Raw genomic sequence first — 18,862 nt, forward strand, 5'->3', positions numbered from 1 at the left:
GAACATGGATGTCTTCTTCTTTTTCTTTTCTTTTTTTTTTAAAAAAAAAGAAAAAAAAGAAAAATTGAATTTAACATATCTTTGGAATATTATATATTCTCACTAATGTCACATAAATTCCTTATTCACACAAATAAAATTTGCTCATCTCTCTCTCTGTGGTACGTATCAGAAAATATCCTCTTTTATTAATTCATTGTTTTCTTTTTCTTGTTATCTACAGTACGTCTTCTCAATATATATAAATATATATAGTTTATTTAAGTAGTATATTCTATTAATTTCGACATGATGCAAATATTTTATATCTGGCATATCATATTGCCATAACTTTAATAGTGTAAGAATGAAAAAAAAACAATATTTCATGCATATCTTTTAAAAAAAAATAAGACATCACCTTTTATTAGATAAATTTCTCACTGTTTTTTATTTTTTAGATACGAGACTACGTCAAAGTGATCATTAATAAAGAAGAAAGAAGAAAATGGTAGTGACTACTATGCTGAACTACTACTTGTTTGTTATCATAACTGGATGGTTCTTAATGGCAAGGTCGTCAACAGTACTAGCTGCTATATATGCCAATCCTGATTGTCAAGAAAAGTGCGGAAACATAACTATCCCATTCCCATTTGGAATTGGATCGTCCAATTGTTTTCTTGACAAATGGTTCGAAATCTCCTGCCACAACTCTACTACGCCTTTCCTCGAACACACTCAACTACAACTACAGGTACTTAACATTTCGTTATATGATTATGACGAATGGGTTCAGGTGAGAAGCCCCATCAGTTTCTTCAACTGTGCAAATAAGACAAGCAAAAAATCAGCAAACTTAACAGGAAGCCCCTTCTACTATTCTTCTGAGAATGGCTTCGTTGCAGTAAGTTGTGGTGCTTTTGCCAAGTACGAAACAAGGAGTGGTAACAGGGTCGTCCAGAATGGGTGCACCAGCAGCAGCTCCACCTGCTCATCATCATCATCCAATAGTATTGATTTTAGTAATTGCGATGGCGTTAAATGTTGTCGTACTTCTTTCGAAGATGGTGATGACAGCTTCAAAATCTCCATGGATAATGATTCTAGTACGACTCTTGCAACAAATCGTGATAACGAATATTGCAAATATGCAGCCCTGATTGATCCTAATGAAATTGATAAACACAAAACATCCCATGATGATGATCTGGATTATTATGTTCCCGCCCTACTAAGATGGTACTTTATTAACAGTACGTATTTCGACATATTTAAAACAGATGTTATCCCAACCAGATCCAGATCTAGCAGCTTCTACTGCGAAAGCTATAATGGTACTGGATTTAAAACACGTGTAAATTCCTCTCTAGATAGGATATACAGGTGTCGCTGCTATAGTGGATTTCGAGGGAATGCATACATTCAGAACGGGTGTCAAGGTAAACCTCAATCCATCACTAATATTATTTAAATTAATTCATATATATATATATATTCTTGGATGTTTTTGTTAGTTATGTATAACAAAATTAAGCTATGACTAACAATCTCAAAACATGTAAAATGATAATCAAATGTGAAATAATTGTGTATATATATAAGTTATATAAACTTAATTAAAGAGCATATATTTTTTAACATGATAAATGTCATTAATTAGATTTGATGTAATTACATACATTATTTGCTAAATATAATAAAAATATGTAAAACTATAATTTTTTTATAATGAATTTTAATATTAAATTTTATAATTTTTGTTATAGTATGAAAATTGTGTTTCAATTTCTATTTATAAATATTATTAACAAATATAATAAAATAATAAATTATTAGAAATAGGAATACATGATCATTTTTTATTTATAACTTTCTTCATCCAAATTCTTCATCTGTGCTCAACTAATTCTTCACATATGATTTTTTTTAATATTGTTTCCAATGAGTAAGATATCATCTACATAAAAAACTAGGAATACAACTATTTGATTTGCACTTAGTTGGTAAACACAAAGCTAGTCAATATTTTGTTAAAAGTCATAGGTTTTGATTATCTCATCAAACTTAAAATTTCAGGAACGAGAAGCTTGCTTAAGATTTCAACTTGCAAAGCATTCTAACTGATCCATATAAATAAATGACTTCTTCAAGCTAAAATATGTCTTTTTCATTTAATTTATGAACATAAATATTGGTTGATGACTTGACTATTGGACCACATCAAGTACTAGTTCTAATACATGGACCAAACACAGATAATTAAAAAGGTAGGGTCTAAGCAAATTAAGACATTTTCTTTCCTCGAGTTCAGCTAAGACTTTTCAATGGTGGATATGTTTTTCCAATATTTGCTTTTTCTTTTGTGTTTGAAACAATTCCATTATTATGTAGGGTAATTCTATAATCATCCCCCAAAAGGGGCATACCATTACATTTTTCTTGTTTTCGGCACGTGAAATTTTTGTATGAAATAGATTTGTTTGATCCTTGGTTTCTACAAAAAAAATTTAGTTTTAGTTATAATAAATTTTGTGACTAAAATCAAAAAATTTGTGACTAAAGAAAAATCATCTTACTTATGTCATCACTAAAAAGTCTGTGGCTAAAAGTATATGTAAAAAAAATTACAATTTATTGTCACTAAATGTATTTTTAGTCACAACAAACTTTATCACTAAAAATAATAGGTTGTGACTAATAAAACTATTTAAATTAACATTTTAAGTTGACGAAAAACGGCGTCAACAGTAACATTTAAATTTATATTAATATAATTATTAAATATCTAGTCTTGTATTATATATTCTTATAATAATAGTATTTAATAACATTTGAATTTAAATTTAAATGCATATTAATATAATTATTTTATATAGTCTTATATTAAATATTATAATAATAATAATATATTTTATAATATTTGAATTTATATTAATATAATTAATAAATATTATTTTTTAGTTAATTTTAAAAATATATTTCGTTAAATATTTAAAATATTCTGTTAAAGTTAACCAAACAAATTTTTAAAGTCAAGAATTTCTGCACTTTTTATATAGAAAGATTTATGAGTTCCTCATATATAAAGGTTGTTCATAAATGCAATTAGTTAAGACTTATTATTATAGTTACAGTAATTTTTTTTATAATCTATATATATATGATAATAAATAAATAAATAATAAATTTTATATTAACTAAAAAAAGTATGTGCTATTTAATTCTCAGATATTAATGAATGCATTGAGGGAGGAGCGTATTGCTACGGAGGATCTACTTGCGTGAACACTTTCGGGGACTATCGCTGTAGTTATAAACGCAAAGCTATCTTTATAGGTATGTCTTTATACCCAATGCATATATATATATATATATATATACTAGTGTAAAGCACGAGCAACCCGTTGACAATATTATTTTTTCTCTTGTGTTTTGCTTCTTGTCAGGAGACTCAAAATAATTTCAAAATAAATGAGTAAAAAAATATATTTGCGTTTTGTATTTTTGTACGTGAAGAAAGTAAATAATAATATAAACAAATAGTTCATAATTAATAATTAGTTACTCTCGAACTTGAAAATTGAATTACATAAATTACTTATTGAATTTAAGTTTTTTTTATTATTATTATTATGTATTTTTCCACTCCTCTAGTTCTCTGACCATTTTTCTTTGTTTAATAAATTCATAGTCTGTGAAAAAATAACTTGGTTGTAAACTAATATTTTTCGAAATATTTCATGAGACTATTGACAACTTCACAAATAGTTTACTAATTTGGCAGAAATAAAATGCCTCATTCTCCCATTAAAAAAATAATAATGATTACATTGGAAATCAATAAATTATAGATATAATTATTCTTAAAAACTTCAATGATGTGTAAAGTAAAAATTAAATGAGGAGATTCAATAGAAAATAAAACTAACACAGTTATTACATTAATACAGACAATTTATTTAAATGATGAAAAAAGAACACATTTTCATTACATAATTTTTAAAAAATACTATTAAAAAATAAACCTCAATACAAAATAAGAGAAGAAAGGGAATAAAAATAGAAATATTCGAATAAATTTTACTGAGTAATTAATTTAAGAAAAAACGAAAGTATACAATGATAGTATTAAAACATTACATGATGGATGATGGTTCCACATAAGGAAAAAAAACTTGAGAAGACAAGAAAAAGTAACAAAAAATATAACAAGTAAATAATATTAATAATAAAAGATAAGTGTCAAATTTTTATTTATTCAATAAAAGACAAACTAATGTAATATATAATGTCTATACGTGTGATGATTTTATGATTAAAGAAATATAAAAAAACAAAATAAGTAAAAAAAACATAAAAGAAGGATGTGCAATTTATCACAAAATATTTTGGTCTTGAAAATCCTCTTGAACAAGCCCAAACCTGGGTTTATATGGATGTAGCAACTAATTATTTTGGCAGCAAAAGCGTAATTGAAGCTATGACCCCGGCATTATTATTTTTTAGATATATATATAGTATAGATATATAGGAGATTAGTTGTAAAAATACATGCTCTCCATTAAATTAGATCATATTATAAAATCAAGAATTTGGAGAAACAAATAAATATATATCTTATCGTAAAATTATGCAAATAATTTTACAAATATAATTAAATGAGATTTATGAACATATATACATATATTTTTTTAGAATCAATTGAACATCCAACAATAAAAAAAATTCGTATAAATATAACACGTGGTGGATGGTGTGTCAATTTCTGCAACAAAAAAAAAAAGTAAGACTGAAACAAAAACAACCAGGTGGAAACAATATAAAGACGGTGAGATGAGAAGAATGTAGTTAATGAGATATATAATAAACAAAATAAAATTTGGTGTTAAATTACAATAAACTCCCTAGAAGAAGCTAAAATAAAGGGTATAAAAGTAAGTAAGAAAGTAGTATATGTAAGATAAGAAAGTATACAAGTAATAATTATTTAATAATAAAATTGTTTAATAATATATACTTCTTACTGTATATATATATAACTTTTTAATAAGAGAAGACAAAAAAATAGATGACCAGCGATGAAACGGTAATAGTGAATAAAAAAAGAAAATCAGGAATGTAATCAGCTATCACTAGACAAAAAAAAAAAAAAAGGATGACTCAAAAAAATTATCCGTGCATATATATATAGTATAGATATATAAAATTTTCTTTGTATGTATGTGTAATTATCTATTCATCATAAAATAATATTTTTTAGTGCTTAATTACGTAAAACATAGTAAAAATTCATAATAGTAGTGCATCTAGGAATTCATTCCACCAAAAATAAAAATCAATAATAATATATATTGGAAATATATAATGGAACAAAATTTAAAAATTACACACATATATATACTAGATACAAGCACGTTTGCTTAGTTTTATTTATAGAATTTATTAATTATTTTTATTAAATTTATATTAATGTCATATAAATTTTGAAATAAATATCATATTTTAATTAAATAATATATTTATTTTTGTTTAAGTTTATATTTGTTCTAGTTTTTGAATTTGGGAGTGATAACAAGAGATTATATATTATATGTTTAATGTAATATTAAATATTATACGTAGATTTTAAATTTAATTTTCTTGCTATTTTTTTTTTTTAAATTGTTGCTAATTCATAGTATATTATATTATATGTTTAATATGATATTATTCTAACAAGTGAGTTTAAGTTTAATTAAATTTTATTTAAGTTATAAAACATATGATTTTATTATTTTTAAATAATTATCATTATAAAATATTTCAAAAATATCATATTTTAATTTGTTTAATTATTTATAGTTTTAAAATAATTATCATTGTAAAATATCTTATTTTAATTTGTTTAATTATTTATTATTTTTAAATAATTATCATTATAAATATCTCAAAAATATCCTAATTTAATTTTTTTCAATTATATATTTTATTTTATTTAAATTTAAGTGTTTACAAACTACCGTTAAATATAAGAATATTCTATTAAATATAAAAATATTTCGTTAAAGTTAACATTAACAAAATAAAAACTGTTAAAACCAAGAATTTTCCTTATCTACACATTTATTATATAGAAGAGATATACAAATTAAATAATAAAATAATGTAATTGGGATATCTATTCTACTATTAGAACTCATCTATCCACCTGATCTCTCATTTTTACAAAAAATCTTATACTTTTACTCACAACAAATTTTGTGAGTAAAAGAGCTTCATTATATTATATTTTAATTTTGTTATTAATATTTGAATTATAGCACATTTCCAAAAGAAATAATTACATCTTAACTGTTAGGTACCTACGATTACCAAAAAAGCGTAGCAGGATGTATTTTTGATGCAAAAGAAAAAAACTTAGGAATTTAACTGTAATCGTGTTGAGAAATTATGTATTTTTACCGCCAATATCCATATATTTTAATTAATCATATTTTTAATAAAAATTTATAAATATATTTTAAATCTATCACAAATTTTAATTAAATAAATTGAGGCTTTTTTGTCACCAAACTACCCTAAAGTTTGAGGTTTGTACGCATCATAGACTCAATCTTTTTTTTCAGCGAGAAAAATACCAGAAATTAGTATAATAGTTGTTCTGTCACTCTTTCTATTGATCTCCGTTAGTTTGCATTGTAATTTAAGAAAAACACAAAAAATTATTTTGCATTGTATTTTGAACAATATTTTTATCAAATGAATAATAGTATATTTCATTATCTAGCCTAGAAACCAAAACAGAAAGAAAAAAAAGCAAATGTTTGATAAATTTCAATTTATATATTATAAAACTTATATCAAAAAATTAAATTTTAGAAGAATAGAAATAAGAATATTAAAAACTCAGTTTAATTTATGCTTATTTAAAATTACAAACTAATTAAGAATAAGTTTTTAAAAAATTCCATATTTCTATAAATGAATGATTATGTTTATTTATTCATACATGATAAACAGGTGTGGGGAGTCCTCTTGGATTATTAGTTCTACTTTTTAGTATATGGAGACTATACATATTCATAAAGAAAAGAAAAGAAATTAAACGCAAGAAAGCATTTTTCAAACGAAATGGTGGCCTTTTGTTGGAACAACAGATACACTCAAGTGAAAACAATGTCGAGCAAACGAAGTTGTTCAAGTCAAAAGAGTTAGAGAAGGCAACTGATAATTTCAATATAGACAGAGTTCTTGGGCAAGGAGGCCAAGGCACTGTGTACAAAGGAATGTTGGAAGATGGAAAGATTGTTGCTGTAAAGAAGTCTAAAATAATTGATGAAGCCAAACTCTCTGAATTCATCAATGAAGTTGTCATTCTTACACAAATCAATCATAGAAATGTTGTCAGGCTATTGGGATGTTGTCTGGAGACAGATGTTCCACTTCTAGTTTATGAATTCATCCCAAACGGAACACTTTCTGAGTATATTCATGACAAAAATGCAGAGTTTCCTTTCACATGGAACATGAGATTACGAATTGCAACTGAAGTTGCAGGAGCTCTTTCATACTTACACTCAGCAGCTTCTTTTCCAATTTATCATCGAGATGTCAAGTCTACGAACATACTCCTTGATGAAAAATTCAGAGCAAAAGTTGCAGACTTTGGTACATCAAGAACTATCTCCTTAGAGCAAACTCACCTGACCACTTTAGTTTATGGCACATTTGGCTATCTAGATCCAGAATACTTTCAGTCTAGCCAATTCACAGATAAGAGTGATGTTTATAGTTTTGGAGTGGTTCTTGTCGAGCTCTTGACCGGACAAAAAGCAATATCTGCAACAAGGTCAGAGGAGGAAGGAAGAAGTTTGGCAACATATTTCATGATGACGATGGAGGAAAAGAGCAGTAAATTGTTCGACATTCTTGATGGTCAAGTTCTCAAAGATGCGCCAAAAGAAGAGATCTTAATTGTTGTTGATATTGCAAAGAGATGCTTACATTTGAATGGAAGGAATCGACCTACCATGAAAGAAGTAGCAAAGGAGCTAGAGAGGATTCAAGGCATTGATAATAAAGATTCCAATGGTATTCAACATAATTATGAAGATTTAGCATATGCACAACCTGAAATTGCAGACTACTCTTGGAATGTTTCCACATCGTCAACAGGGTTAGCTTTTGATAGTGCTGCTACTAGCTTCTCGTTGCATCAAGAATTACCATTGTTGTAAGGGTGAACAAATAGTAATATCCTTTTTGTACGTAGAACTCTTCACTTATTTTTTTCTATCTCGAATTTAGAGATCAATTATATATTGTGGTTTACTTTATTGGTTAATATTGTTAACTTTGGTTTCATCTGATTGTATAAGCATTCAATGCTTGGTACTTTTACTATGTAATATAATATAGTAGTATTCCTGTTTTTGTATGGTTTTGGCCTTTTTATTTTTCCAATTAGTTCTTTTTATACGAATTTTTATTGCCCACTATCTAATAAATATCATCTCCATAAATATTATCCTTACAAGTAGGTGAGAATGATGGTGAACATGCATATTTACACACATATACAACCTTTCAATCTCCTCTTCGATACTCGATCTCTTTTGGTATGAAACACAGCATCTCTTTATTCTTAATATATTTTTTCGTCTAAATATATAATTTATTTATTAAAAGAAAAATCAATAACGAGTGGTTCTTGTTGAGCCCTTGATTGGACAAAAAGCAAGATCTACAACAAGGGTTAAAGGAAGGAAGATGTTTGGCGACATATTTCACAATGACAATGGAGGAAAAAATTAGTCTCTTTGACATTCTTGATGATCAAGTTATCAAAAATGAACCAAAAGAAGAGATCTTAATTGTTGTTGACCTTGCATAGAGATGTTTACATTGGAGTGGAAGGAATCGACCTATCATGAAAAAAGTAGCAATGGAACTAGAGATGATACAAATAATTGATAAAAATTCTAAGGATAGTCAACATAATTATGAAAAGCTAGAATATGCACAAATTAAAATTGTGGACTACTTTTGGAATGTTTCAGTCATCGAAAGACCAAATAGTGTAGTCGTGTAAGAGTACTCCCAATAGAGAAGGTAAAATATTTTATTCTTTATAATATAGAGAAAAATGGTTAAATAGTCTTCCAATAAATGGTGTAAACTTTTTTTTTTTTTACTTAAATGAATAATATTTCTCTATATATAGTGAAATACTATTCATCAAGCTATAAATATTTTATTATTTTTTTATAAACTTTTGTATATATATATATGATTGTGATATTATTATATTTAATTATTTTATTTTTTAAAATGAATAAAATGTTTTAAAATAATATAATATTTAAATGATGTAGAGAAAAATATGTTTTGGTGATATATTTTGTAATATAGAAGAGAATATCCATTATGAGTGCTCTTACACGTGCAAGTACGAACATACCAGACACCCAAGCAGCAAAGCCAAAGAACCATATCCCAACCATCTTCTAAGCATTAAGAAACTGCACGGTGGGAACATTTCTCAAAGATGCATGGCACATACTGACCTTGAATTGCATTATAAACTTGTTACTGATTATAGAAATATAGGGTATTTGATAGGAATTTCTCTTATTAGATGGTACTAAAATTATTATATTTCAATGTTACTAAATTAGTATATAAAAAAAAAGACCAATTTTTTTTACAAATATAGGAACCGTATTAAATATGTATATTTCCTATTTTTTTTTATAGTTCCTATCAGATGATGAATAGGTACACAATAGTTTGGTATTTAAATGTCAGTAAAAATGAAAGTTTTAGTATTTTAGCAGTAAATTTCTTAATCAAATATTTGTGTAGTGGGTCGTCAACAATTTTCATCTCAACTTTTCTTCAATCTAAATAAATTGAAGAAAATCCTCAAGCTGTCTCTGCCAATGATACAAACTATATGTTCTGCTTCTGTATGCACTTCTCATTTTGGTGCACATTTTATTAACAATTAGATAATTTATTACAACACAAACTTAAACAATATAACATGCATTATTGACTACTGAAGAAAAAGATAGTATTAAAATATATTGTAATACTTTATCTAGTTTCGTGCTATTCTTTATCACCACTCTCTCACAACCTCATTTCAATATACAAATATCTTATCTGATCAATCAATGTTCTCTGATACGTCTTCTTCCATCAAACTTTTTCTAGCTGATCTCCATGAACGAAAATGTGGTAAGTTTCTTTAACCACAAAGGCCCTTGTAACATGAAGCACCATCCAGGAAGGAAAATCGTCCTTGTATTATTTTTTCAATTTATAACGTTTCAAGTTCCACAATGAGGAATTGAATAAATCACATTAGCTAAACAAGAAGAAGAAGAAAAACAAAGGGTATATATGAAACAAATTTTTCTTATGACACCAACCAAAAGGGCAGGCATCTGCACAAATTTGTGCGGTAAGCTAGATTGTCTTGGCAACTTTTGGCAGAGATTTAAGAAGAGCGGGTGATGGCTTCCTCAGAGTGTGAATGAGAAGGATCATCAGTGACATTAGTGTCAAAGCCCCAGCTTGATGAGCACTGCCCAGGGAAACTGGCACGTATGACAAAAGGGTAGATATCCCCAAGGTAACCTGCAATGATTACAAGGGGAGTCATGTTCAAGGGGAAGAACCAAGTTTCGATCTTTAAAGTCAGAAGAACATTAATAGAAATTGAGTTATCTTTAAAGTCAGAAGAACATTAATAGAAATTGAGTTATCGAAACATATGTACCTGAAGACCAGCCATGCCAACAGTGCTTCCAATCAAATATCGAACTGCAGGATGAAGATCCACCTTCCTCGTTAACCACCATAACGAGGCAATTGAAACTAAAGTGGCTGTTGCCAGGATACGATGGTCAAGCTGTAAATGTGGTTAAAGGAATATTCTATGATCACATTGATGAGTATAGGCTCACACAGAACTGAGGAAACTACTGGTCATATAGAGTTTGAGCCATTGAGCTCGCAGATCAATGGCTTAAAAGATATTTTTCTGAATTTGAGATCTCATGAATCCCTTTATGAATCAAAATTTAACGACAGACTGAACCTAAATCATGCTAAGGAATTCTCTCATTAATACACAGTAAAGAAACACCACAGGAAAATTACCTGTACCATCGAGGTATTCTCAAAGAAGTTGCGAATAAGTGGGTTCATTTCTAGAACATCCTCAGGTATCCATGTGTCGCCCATCTTCGGAAAAGTATTGTAGGCATGTCCCTGGAAATTCACAAAATCATTATCATGATATGCTACTAGCAAAAAACAAAAAAAATTGCATACTACCTACTAATTAATTTGTAAAAAATTATGAGCAACACAATAACAGTTGAAGTTACATACAGCATCATTTCCTGCAACAAATGCTCCTGGGACAGTAGTAATGCCGACAAGTAAGCTGACAGGAAGAGCGAATCTCTTTACTTTTGCAGCACCCTTAACTCAGGACATTGATTCTGCAGGTGGTTCGGGCATTACCACCGAGAGACCTGTCCAAAGAAGGCCGCTGTATATAACAAATGCCGAAGTGAGATGAGCTGCAAGCCGATACGAGCTTACTCTAGGCTGTGCATATTCAGTTGGCGGTTCCTATTTGAAAAAAGAGAGATTATTTAAAAGCGCAAACCGCAACATTTTTTATTTCAAATTTGCAAAAACACTTAATATAAGGTGTCCTACCTCTAAACCACTTTTAACCATCCACCATCCAATCAGACCCTGCTCAGCACCAAGGGCAAAAAGAGTAGAGAGTTTCAGTCCAAGTCGTACGGTAATATATCCCTTTCGAAGAAAATATGAAAATGGCAAAGCAAACATGATACCAAGAGCTCTTCCCCACATACGATGAGCATATTCCATCCAGTATATAAATTTGAAATCATCAATGCTCATTCCTCGATTAACCCTGCAAAAACCATCATCCATAAATTCAAAAAATATTATTAAGATTATAGCAAATGCCATAAAATAATCCTTGTTCAAACTCCAAAAGAGTTCACCTCAAAACCGTTAAAAACTAGAAAGCTAAGCATCACAAACCATTAGCAATGCTACAAATACATGTACTGCTCTTCTTTCACTAACCGCTTATATTCAGGAGACTGCTTGTACTTCTCGAATTCCTGTAACCATTCCTCATCCGATAGAGGAGGGAGCCACTAAACTTCCAATCAGTCATCGAAAGACCAGATCTTGTTAGTCGTGTAACACCTCCAAGTACGACCATACTAAACACCCAAGCAGCAGAGCCAAAGAGCCATATCCCAACCATTTTCTGAGCACGAGGTCCTCCGTTTACAAGTAGCTTCAGTCCTTCATAACTTTTTGAATTAAGAGATTGCACGGTGGAAACATTTCTCAAAGATGCCACATACTGATCCTGAATTGCATTATAAACTTGTTACACATGTATTACATTTAAAATACATGAACATGACACATGAATTGTGTCCGATCCCCAAGTGAAACTGAATTAGAACAAGGACTTTCATCACATTTAATTGTCATGGAATACAGGGTCGCCATAAGAAACACATAATATCAAAAGATAAAATATGCAAAAATATCGTCTTTCATGAAAGTACAAGTGGACCCTCAAAGGTTCGACTTTTCTTTTTTTGTGGTTACTTCCCGCTATCAACTTAGCAATTTAGAATATGATAGACGCATATGTAGCTAAGTACTTAGATACCCAAAAACATATATATCTAATATTTCCAAGAAATAAATTTTAAAGCAGGGAATGAGCTTGAAATGGCATTTATGAAACCAATGAATTTTTCCAAGTTGAAATTTTTAAACTTCAGTCTTGGGTTACTGCTAGCTGATGCTGCAAGAAGTAATGATGCTCAACTAAAAGATAAAAATATCTGCATATAAACTTTAACGTAAGAGCACTGATTTGAAACAAAGAACAAAAAATCTAGAATACGAAATAGAAATGAAGACAGCAGACATGGAACCAGCCATTTCAGTCCTAAAAACAAAAAATATATATTTATATCATAGCTCAAAACATGGAAAAAAAATGTTTTCTGATATCCCATGCTATGATTATCCACTGCAATGGCACTTTGAAGAACTCCACAATCAAATCTGTGACTACTATGGGAATGCTTTATGAATTACAAAAATATAAAAACGAGAAAGTTATCATTTTGAGTGTCTCAAACTGGTATTTAATGAAGTTGAAGCTAATCAATTCAGTTCAAAGTGTTTGAAGTTGGCTCTAAGTTTCCATATAACAATATTTAGCAAAACACAATCTTTTAGTTCTAAAGATAGAGTTAGAAGAACCTTAGGGGCAGATCGAAAGTCATGCAGAATTCTCCGTACGATTCCGGTGGAGAAAAATCTAGAGGTCTCCTCCCTCACAACTCTAGACGAAGATGATGTTGCTTGGGTGAGGTGGTTGTAGAGAGTCTTACAGTTGCTCTTCACCAACAAAAATGGTGATAATCGGCTCCAGAACATCTCTCTTTCTTTCTGTCTCAATACCAATGCCAATGTGTGAGGGTTTTACTAGCCCATATAGGGTTTTAGCATCTACTAACTTTTTTTAACAATAAAATGTATTTCTTTGGAAACTAGTAAAATAATTATATCATAAACCATTTTCAAATCACAACTGAGAACATTTATATCATAATTAAACATTTTATTATTGTATGGTTTTTTTCTAGTTTATTTCTAATATAGAACATTTATAAATAATTGTTATTATCTTTTACCTACACATAATCATTAAATTTGAACAAAATATAAATTGTGTAACAGACCAATAAAAATAATGCTATGTTGGCTAATAAAATGACACCACGTAGGATGCCACATATGATGCCACGTAGGATGCCACATATGATGCCACGTCATCAGACACGTAAAACTACAGAACCCATGTCAGCATACATGTAGGATGCAATGTCATCAAACACGTCATCTGATGACTCATGAATTGATTTATAACTTAGGGGGGTCCACTGATTCTTTTACCTACCAATATTAATAAGTGTAGGTAAATGCTCTTTCCCTACTAACATTTACCTACTAGTCTCTACCAATTCAATATTGGTAGGTAAACTATATTACCCATCATTAGGCTAGTTTTACCTACACTTACAATTGGTAGGTAAATACCCTATTTTCTTGTAGTGGTGTTGTTGGATTCAAATTATTTCAAATGGGTGTTAAATCTGCATTTTTAAATGGAATTTTGAATGAGGAAGCATTTGTTGAACAACCAAAAGGATTTGAAGATCCACATAATCCTAATCATGTTTTTCAACTTAAAAAAGCTCTCTATGGTCTAAAACAGGCTCCTAGAGCTTGGTATGAAAGATTAACTCAATTCCTTGTTTTGAATGGGTATAAAAGAGGAGGAGTCGATAAAACTCTTTTCATAAAAAATTTTGATTCTGATATTGTTATTGCTCAAATCTATGTTGATGATATTGTTTTTGGCTCTACTTCCAACACTTTAGTGTAGGAATTTGTCAAACAAATGACAGGTGAGTTTGAAATGAGCATGGTAGGTGAGTTAACCTATTTTCTAGGTCTGGAAGTCAAACAGTCTGAAGATGGAACCTTCATTTCTCAAAGTAAATATGCAAAAAATCTGGTCAAGAAATTTGGGATGGAGTCTGTTAAACATGCCAAAACACCAATGGGAACCACAGTCAAACTAACCAAGGATGAAAATGGTATTAAAGTGGATCCAACTCTATACAGAAGCATGATTGGAAGTCTTCTGTATCTCACAGCTAGTCGTCCTGATATTAGCTACAGTGTAGGGGTATGTGCTCGATATCAAGGGGATCCTATGGAATCACATGTGACAACTGTAAAGCGAATCATTCGTTATGTGAATGGTACTTAGAAATATGGAATTTGGTACTCAAAGGAAACAAACTCTAACCTTGTTTGTTTTAGTGATGCTGATTGGGCAGGCAATGCAGATGACCGAAAAAGTACAAGTGGTGGATGTTTTTATCTGGGAAACAATCTGGTTTCTTGGCATAGCAAGAAACAAAATTCAATCTCCCTGTCAACTATTGAGGCCGAGTACATAGCTGCAGTAAGCTGTTGTACGCAATTATTGTGGATGAAACAAATGATGACAGATTATGGGTTTGATCTTAAAACCTTGACTATTTTTTGTGATAACACTAGTGCTATTAATATCTCAAAAAATCCTGTTCAACACTCTCGCACTAAACACATTGACATTCGTCATCATTTTATTAGGGAACTCGTTGAAAATAAAACTTTGATCTTAGAATATATTGAGACTAACAAACAAATTGCAGATATTTTTACAAAAGCCCTTGATACAGTCAGGTTTGATTCCCTCAGGAAATCCTTGGGGGTTTGTCCCAATTAATTTGTTTTATACCTTATCCCTGTACTTGAAAAAGTTGTGTGATGTCTTCTTGTCCTTGCTCACCGAAAAAGTCTCAATCATTATGTCAAAATATATTTTTACTTTAGGTTAGAAATTATAGTTAATATATTTTATGCTCATGCTTTTTAAAAATAATAAAATCAAAATAAATAGTCCCTCCAATTAATATTCTTTCAAATCAATCTGTGTTTTTTTGTGTATGAGCATTTGATCCTTGAAAAGAGCTACCTACACTGTTGTGTAAATTGCTAAACTTTGAGTAAGTTGGAACTATGTAACTAATAATTATGTAGAAGATACTCTACCACTGTTAAATACAACCTTTAGTGTAGTGTGAAAGCGTCTAATTTGGGTACTCATTGAGAAAAAAGGCTAAAAATTGCCACATAGGGCAATGTCCCTGAAAAAGGCTAAAATTGCCATACAGGGCAATGATCTCTGCTTTCATAATCACACACAAATGCTAAAAACATACTGTTGGAAAAAATTTGTAAGCCACATACACACTGATTGATTTGAGTAAAATATTTTTTGTGACAGGAGTAAATGTTTTGTGATATTTTATTTTGAAAAATAAAAGCATGATTTATATTAAATATATTTTCTAACCTTATAGTAAAAATTTGTTTTGAAATAATGATTGTTTCTTTCTCCACATGCAAGGGCACGAAGACTTTGAGCACCAATCAAAAATGGGATATTTTCTTTGGTACATTTGGTTATATATATATATATTACTTAATAAAAAAAATAATATACATGTATTTTTCTAAGGGAAATCGAATCTGAGTGTGTCAAAAATGGTATGTTGTATCATGTTTGTTTTTGTCTTTATTAAGATCAAAAGTTTCCTTTTTTGGCTTGTTTCCCAATTTTGTGTCGTGCACTATTGTTGGCAGTTATTGTTGGGATATTAGTATGTACTTTCCAAAAGTGTTTATTCCATTTAATTCTCAAATAAAGGAATAAAAGATCAAATCCCTATCTTTCCCTTTCTTTATATTTGGATATCCTTGGGCCCAATATCTCAACCGTCTCCATCCTTCATTTTTTTTTCTAGTTCCTTCTTTTTTCCTTGACAGTTTTCTCTCTTTCTCGTGCAACCATGGTGAGAACCAGAGGAAGTGGCACTCGATCTGTCAAGGCAGTGGCTGGCTCGTTGACTGCATCTCCATCCCTCACCAAGAAAAAGGCTCGGAAGAATACCTTGTCTCAACCCAGCCTCATTGGCAATTCCATCACCACAAGCAAAGTCGTGGTCATTCCGGACCTAGAAGCCCCCGGAGTTCCGTCTACACCTCCTGCATCGACGGCTCTACTCGCCTTTGTCCCTGGGTCCTCCAAAAGGGGCCGAGCTTCCCCATCAGATGATGTCTCTGATCATGACCGTGATACTGCCATAACCCATTCTTATTCCTCAGAGTCCCCTGATGTGCTTGCACCCAAGAAGAAAAGCAAAGGATGGTTCCAGGTCTCATCTTCTCGAAAATCTCCTCGGTCCAAAGGGCCTAATCCTTCTGATTCCATGCCAAAGGCCTCATCTCTCGTGGGTTCCACTCCACGTTCCAAGTTTCGGTCGAAGGTAAAGAAAATTCCTCCTCCTTGTTCCTCTTCTGAATCTGACCATTCTTCAGATTTTGTTCCCTCTGATGAAGACCCCCTTGAAGAAGATCCCTCTCTTGATGAAAATGTTAGCTCAGAAGCCGAGTCTGACCCATCCGAGGACCCTCCTGTTTCTCCAAAGGGCAAGAAATCTGTGAAAATTCTAGAGATTCGCACCACGTCTCCTATGGGTCCCAAAGTCTCTCCAGGTTCATCCTTTAAGGCTCACTCTTTGAATTTCTGTTTCAATGACAATGAGAAAAATATGAAGCATTATGTGCATCGTGATTTTATCTGTGAGAATTTTTTTTCTTTTTCTGCCCATAGAGTGTTTGGGGTTATTAAGAATATTGAGGATCGGGGGTGGTTCGGTTCTTTATCTGGATTGGATGGTTTTGATCCTCGAGTAGTTCAAGAATTCTATGCTAATCTCAATGATGATCTGTTTGATAGCAAATCTTTTATGTTTGGTCAAGTTTATGTTCGGGGGCATTGGTATTTATTTAGTGCTGCTGAAATTTCCAAGGTTCTCAATTTTCCCCCTTCTGTTGACAATTTTGCTGTGGAATTCAACAAAGATACGGTGCTATCTGAATTGGTGGGACAGAACATGGTTTGGGAACCTCACTCGGTTCTCAAAGTGACGGATCTTACTCATTACTATGCCGTGCTTCACAAATTTGCCACCAACAACTGGATTCCCACCACTCATACCTCCACCATTACTTTTGACACGACCTTCTTTCTGTACAAAGTCGGGACTGGTCTCCAAGTTGATCTTGCCACTCTCATTTTTGATCAGATCACTGCCTTAGGAAAAGCCAAAAAGAAAGGCCAATATTTGGTGTTTCCTCATTTGATCTAAAAATTACTTGATTCTTAAAAGTCTCTTCGATTGGAATATGAAATCTTGACACCTCCCACAGCCGGTGCAGACTACAAACTCAAGAAGGAACCCTCATCTGTAAAGGCAACTAAAGGGATTGCTCTCAAGGCTGGTGATGATGATTCTGTCACTACTGAACTCGCTGGTGTCAAGGCCACTCTGGAATCTGTTCAGACAGAAGTGTTCAGTCTCAAGAGTGGTCTCTCGACCATGATGTCTCACTTTGCTGCGGGCCCTTCCAAATGAGTCCATTGGTTTTTATTCTGTTCAGCTTCTTTTTAGTTTCAATAAATTGTAAAAGAATGTTGTTTTAGTGTCTTTTCTTTTGTTTTATTTTTGTTACTCCTTTGGCTTATTGCTATACAACAAGGGGGATTAAGAAGGTTCGTTTTGATCAGTTTATCTTATTTTATGTTTGTGATCCTTGTTTCATTTGATTTATGTTTGTGATCCTTGTTTCATTTGAGATGCTTTTCGCATGGGGAGTAATTCCATTACTATTTACTCTAACTTGTTTTTATTCTTGCAGGATCTTTCAAAATAAACACTTAAAATTTTTTGTCTATCAAGTTGCCAAAGGGGGAGATTGTAAAATCCTTTTTTGGCTAAACTATAATTTAGACAAAATATTTTAAAATTGTAACGCCCCAACTCCAGGGACCGTTACGGTGTGCCTTGTGAACAGTGCTAAACTAGCTAATCGAGTCATTTGGCCAAAATCGTGAACTAAGTATGATTAGCGGTTTAGGGATTAAAATTTTTGGTTAAGATGTAACGTTTCACTAGAACGTTTAGTATATACATTGGGATCCCAAAAATATAATTTCAGAAACTATTACAGAAAGATATTTACAATAGGCTGATCTAAGCAGCAAAACAGGGTTCAACCCTAGTTCCTCTTTAAACCTCGCCCGTGATGGACGAGCAGCTGCATATGTACACGTCATCACCTA

General features: G+C 31.0%; 2 protein-coding genes and 1 pseudogene across 2 annotated transcripts; 2 read left to right on the forward strand and 1 right to left on the reverse strand.

Moving 5' to 3' along the window:
- The first annotated feature begins 446 nt into the window (after positions 1-446).
- Positions 447-8,398, forward strand: LOC133783545 (wall-associated receptor kinase-like 6). Its single transcript, XM_062223202.1, has 3 exons — positions 447-1,421; positions 3,211-3,318; positions 6,982-8,398. The coding sequence occupies exons 1-3, from the start codon at positions 488-490 to the stop codon at positions 8,196-8,198; spliced, it is 2,259 nt and encodes a 752-aa protein (XP_062079186.1). The 5' UTR covers positions 447-487; the 3' UTR covers positions 8,199-8,398.
- Positions 8,399-10,048: 1,650 nt separating this feature from the next.
- On the reverse strand, positions 10,049-15,481 carry LOC133786198 (cytochrome c oxidase assembly protein COX15-like; annotated as a pseudogene).
- A 1,045-nt stretch (positions 15,482-16,526) lies between these two features.
- On the forward strand, positions 16,527-18,155 carry LOC133786199 (uncharacterized). Its single transcript, XM_062225402.1, has 3 exons — positions 16,527-17,203; positions 17,351-17,867; positions 17,910-18,155. The coding sequence occupies exons 1-3, from the start codon at positions 16,527-16,529 to the stop codon at positions 18,153-18,155; spliced, it is 1,440 nt and encodes a 479-aa protein (XP_062081386.1).
- Positions 18,156-18,862: the final 707 nt, after the last annotated feature.

Source organism: Humulus lupulus, chromosome 6, assembly GCF_963169125.1.
Source record: "Humulus lupulus chromosome 6, drHumLupu1.1, whole genome shotgun sequence".
In the NCBI taxonomy this organism is placed as follows: domain Eukaryota; kingdom Viridiplantae; phylum Streptophyta; class Magnoliopsida; order Rosales; family Cannabaceae; genus Humulus; species Humulus lupulus.

Excerpts from the sequence above, each read along its gene's own strand:
- LOC133786199 (XM_062225402.1), top strand. The coding sequence starts at position 16,527 with ATGGTGAGAACCAGAGGAAGTGGCACTCGATCTGTCAAGGCAGTGGCT. Across the intron at positions 17,204-17,350 it reads ATTCTAGAGATTCGCACCAC|AGTGTTTGGGGTTATTAAGA; the intron begins GTCTCCTATGGG and ends TTCTGCCCATAG. Across the intron at positions 17,868-17,909 it reads AAAAGAAAGGCCAATATTTG|TCTCTTCGATTGGAATATGA; the intron begins GTGTTTCCTCAT and ends GATTCTTAAAAG.
- LOC133783545 (XM_062223202.1), top strand. The coding sequence starts at position 488 with ATGGTAGTGACTACTATGCTGAACTACTACTTGTTTGTTATCATAACT. Across the intron at positions 1,422-3,210 it reads CATTCAGAACGGGTGTCAAG|ATATTAATGAATGCATTGAG; the intron begins GTAAACCTCAAT and ends TTTAATTCTCAG. Across the intron at positions 3,319-6,981 it reads ACGCAAAGCTATCTTTATAG|GTGTGGGGAGTCCTCTTGGA; the intron begins GTATGTCTTTAT and ends CATGATAAACAG.